This window comes from Leishmania major, chromosome 12 (assembly GCF_000002725.2).
Source record: "Leishmania major strain Friedlin complete genome, chromosome 12".
NCBI lineage: Eukaryota > Euglenozoa > Kinetoplastea > Trypanosomatida > Trypanosomatidae > Leishmania > Leishmania major.
The window spans coordinates 381,892-385,105 of NC_007253.2; the positions used below are offsets into that span (position 1 = coordinate 381,892).

Consider the following 3,214-nt stretch of genomic DNA (forward strand, 5'->3'; position numbering starts at 1 on the left):
CTGTTCTCGGCGTCACTGGCGTCCCTACCATCCGTAGCGCGTGGTCGTGCTGCCCGTGCTGCTGTCTTGAGCCGTGCTTGGTGCTTGCACCCACTGCGACGCACTTGGCCACTGCCCTGCCGCTCATCATTATTATCTGCATCGAGGAGCTCGTGCCGCGTCGCACAGCTCTGCGCGCACGCACGGGAGTGAGGGGGAGCTGCAGCGACCGACCAGACGGAGCGGACGGGTGGACGGGGGCGCACCCGCCCGCTGGTCATGCTCTCTGTTTCGCTGGCCGCCCACTCCACGCCGCTGGTCTGTGCGGAGCTCCGCGCTGCGTATGGCTCGCCCCTCCCTGCCCCTCCCCTCCTCCTCATGTGCACCGCTCCCTCCCTCTCCCTCCCTCTCTATCCTTCGTTGTCACCTCGGCCAACCTTCACGGACACGCAGACGTACGTGCGCATCCACACTACCCCTCGCCTCGCTGCTGCTGCTGTGACAGCTCTACGGACCCTGCCCAGTCGCTGCGCCCCGCTGCTCGCCTCTCTCCCCCGCACGAGGCTACGTACGACGTGTCGGCCCCCTCGCTCTGCCTGGTAAGCTCAGCAGACACCGACGCCCGAGCAATCCCGCCCACGGACCTGCTGCCGCCCCGCTCTGCTCGTGACCCTGGCTGCGAATGGCGCAGTGCGTGCGTCGGCTGGTGCTGGCGGCGACGCTCGCCGCTGCGGTGGCGCTGCTGCTGTGCACGAGCAGTGCGCCGGTGGCGCGTGCTGATGGGACGGGCAACTTCACTGAGGAGCAGCGGACGCACACGCTGGCGGTGCTGCAGGCGTTTGGGCGTGCGATCCCTGAGCTTGAGAAGAAGTGGACGGGCAACGACTTCTGCTCGTGGGACCACGTAGCGTGCGTGTCAGTCAACGTCTTCGTAGGTCTCAATGTTTCGACGTATGCCGGCACGCTGCCGGAGATACCTGTGAACGTCGACTACAGGCACGTCATGATCCGGGACCTGGGGTTCTGGAATATGCCACTGCTGAGCGGGACGCTGCCGGACAGCTGGAGCCAACTGGGAGGACTGCTCTCCGTTACGTTGTCGGGCTGCGGCGTGAGCGGTACACTGCCCGCCTCATGGGGCTTGATGGTTCGTTTACGTGAATTGACTGTGAGAGATTGCAGGCACCTCACCGGCAGCCTGCCTTCTTTGTGGAGCTGGCTGCCTAATTTACAGAAGCTGGTGCTGAGGCAACTGCAGCTGAGCGGTACGCTGCCGGCTGAGTGGAGCCGGGTGACGTCACTGCTTGAGCTGGAGATCGTTGCTGCAGGCGACATCACCGGCACGCTGCCGCCCGAGTGGAGCTCGATAAAATCGCTGAGAACTCTTAATCTGGAGGGTACTCAGGTCTCCGGCACACTGCCCCCGGGATGGAGTGAGATGAAATCGCTGACCAATCTCGAGCTGGAGGGTACTCAGGTCTCCGGCACGCTGCCCCCAGGATGGAGCTCGATAAAATCGCTGAGAACTCTTAATCTGGAGGGTACTCAGGTCTCAGGCAGTCTGCCGCCCGAGTGGGTCTCGATGGCATCGCTGAGAACTCTTAATCTGGAGGGTACTCAGGTCTCCGGCACACTGCCCCCGGGATGGAGTGAGATGAAATCGCTGACCAGTCTCGAGCTGGAGGGTACTCAGGTCTCCGGCACGCTGCCCCCAAGATGGAGTGAGATGAAATCGCTGAGAACTCTTAATCTGGAGGGTACTCAGGTCTCCGGCAGTCTGCCGCCCCAGTGGGTCTCGATGGCATCGCTGAGAACTCTTAATCTGGAGGGTACTCAGGTCTCAGGCAGTCTGCCGCCCGAGTGGGTCTCGATGGCATCGCTGAGAACTCTTAATCTGGAGGGTACTCAGGTCTCCGGCACACTGCCCCCGGGATGGAGTGAGATGAAATCGCTGACCAGTCTCGAGCTGGAGGGTACTCAGGTCTCCGGCACGCTGCCCCCAAGATGGAGTGAGATGAAATCGCTGAGAACTCTTAATCTGGAGGGTACTCAGGTCTCAGGCAGTCTGCCGCCCGAGTGGGTCTCGATGGCATCGCTGAGAACTCTTAATCTGGAGGGTACTCAGGTCTCCGGCACACTGCCCCCGGGATGGAGTGAGATGAAATCGCTGACCAGTCTCGAGCTGGAGGGTACTCAGGTCTCCGGCACGCTGCCCCCAAGATGGAGTGAGATGAAATCGCTGAGAACTCTTAATCTGGAGGGTACTCAGGTCTCAGGCAGTCTGCCGCCCGAGTGGGTCTCGATGGCATCGCTGAGAACTCTTAATCTGGAGGGTACTCAGGTCTCCGGCACACTGCCCCCGGGATGGAGTGAGATGAAATCGCTGACCAGTCTCGAGCTGGAGGGTACTCAGGTCTCCGGCACGCTGCCCCCAAGATGGAGTGAGATGAAATCGCTGAGAACTCTTAATCTGGAGGGTACTCAGGTCTCCGGCGCGCTGCCCCCAGGATGGGGTGAGATGAAATCGCTGACCAATCTCTATCTGGAGGGTACTCAGCTCTCCGGCAGTCTGCCCACGGAATGGAGAGGGATGAAATCGCTGACCAATCTCTATCTGGAGGGTACTCAGGTCTCCGGCAGTCTGCCGCCCCAGTGGAGCTCACTGACATCGCTGAGAACCCTTGATCTGGAGGGTACTCAGGTCTCCGGCAGGCTGCCGCCCGAGTGGAGCAGGATGTTGAGTGCCGAGAACCTGCAGCTGGAGCACTGCGACCTGTCCGGCAGTCTGCCGCCCGAGTGGTCTGCGATGCCAAGGCTGCGTCTTGTCGGACTGAGGGGCAACCACTTCTGCGGGTGTGTGCCGGACTCGTGGGGCAAGAATGCTGGTCTCCTTGTAAGAATCGAGGACGAGCACAAGGGCAGGGACTGCAGGCTCGGTAACGACTGCCGCACGACTGAACCCACCACCACTGCTACCCCAACAAACACGCCTACTCCTGCGCCCGCTCCTTAGATGGAGTGCGAGGTGGATGGGTGTGAGGTGTGCGAGGGGGACTCCGCTGCGAGGTGCGCGAGGTGCCGTGAGGACTACTTCCTGACGGACGAGAGGACGTGCCTGGTGTACTGCGATGGCGGCGCTGCGGCCGCGTCGAGCGGAGTGGCGGCAGCAGCTGTTGTGTGCGTGGTGGTGCTGCTGCTCTCGCGGTGTCGCTCCTCTGCCCTGACTCTCTGTTGC

The 3,214-nt window shown here is 62.2% G+C and overlaps 1 protein-coding gene across 1 annotated transcript; it reads left to right on the forward strand.

The window, feature by feature from the left end:
- Positions 1-661: 661 nt before the first annotated feature.
- LMJF_12_0860 (putative surface antigen protein) lies at positions 662-2,992 on the forward strand (the record flags this gene model as incomplete). Its single annotated transcript, XM_001681625.1, has 1 exon — positions 662-2,992. One exon carries the CDS (start codon positions 662-664, stop codon positions 2,990-2,992), a length of 2,331 nt encoding a protein of 776 aa, XP_001681677.1.
- Between the last annotated feature and the right edge of the window lie 222 nt (positions 2,993-3,214).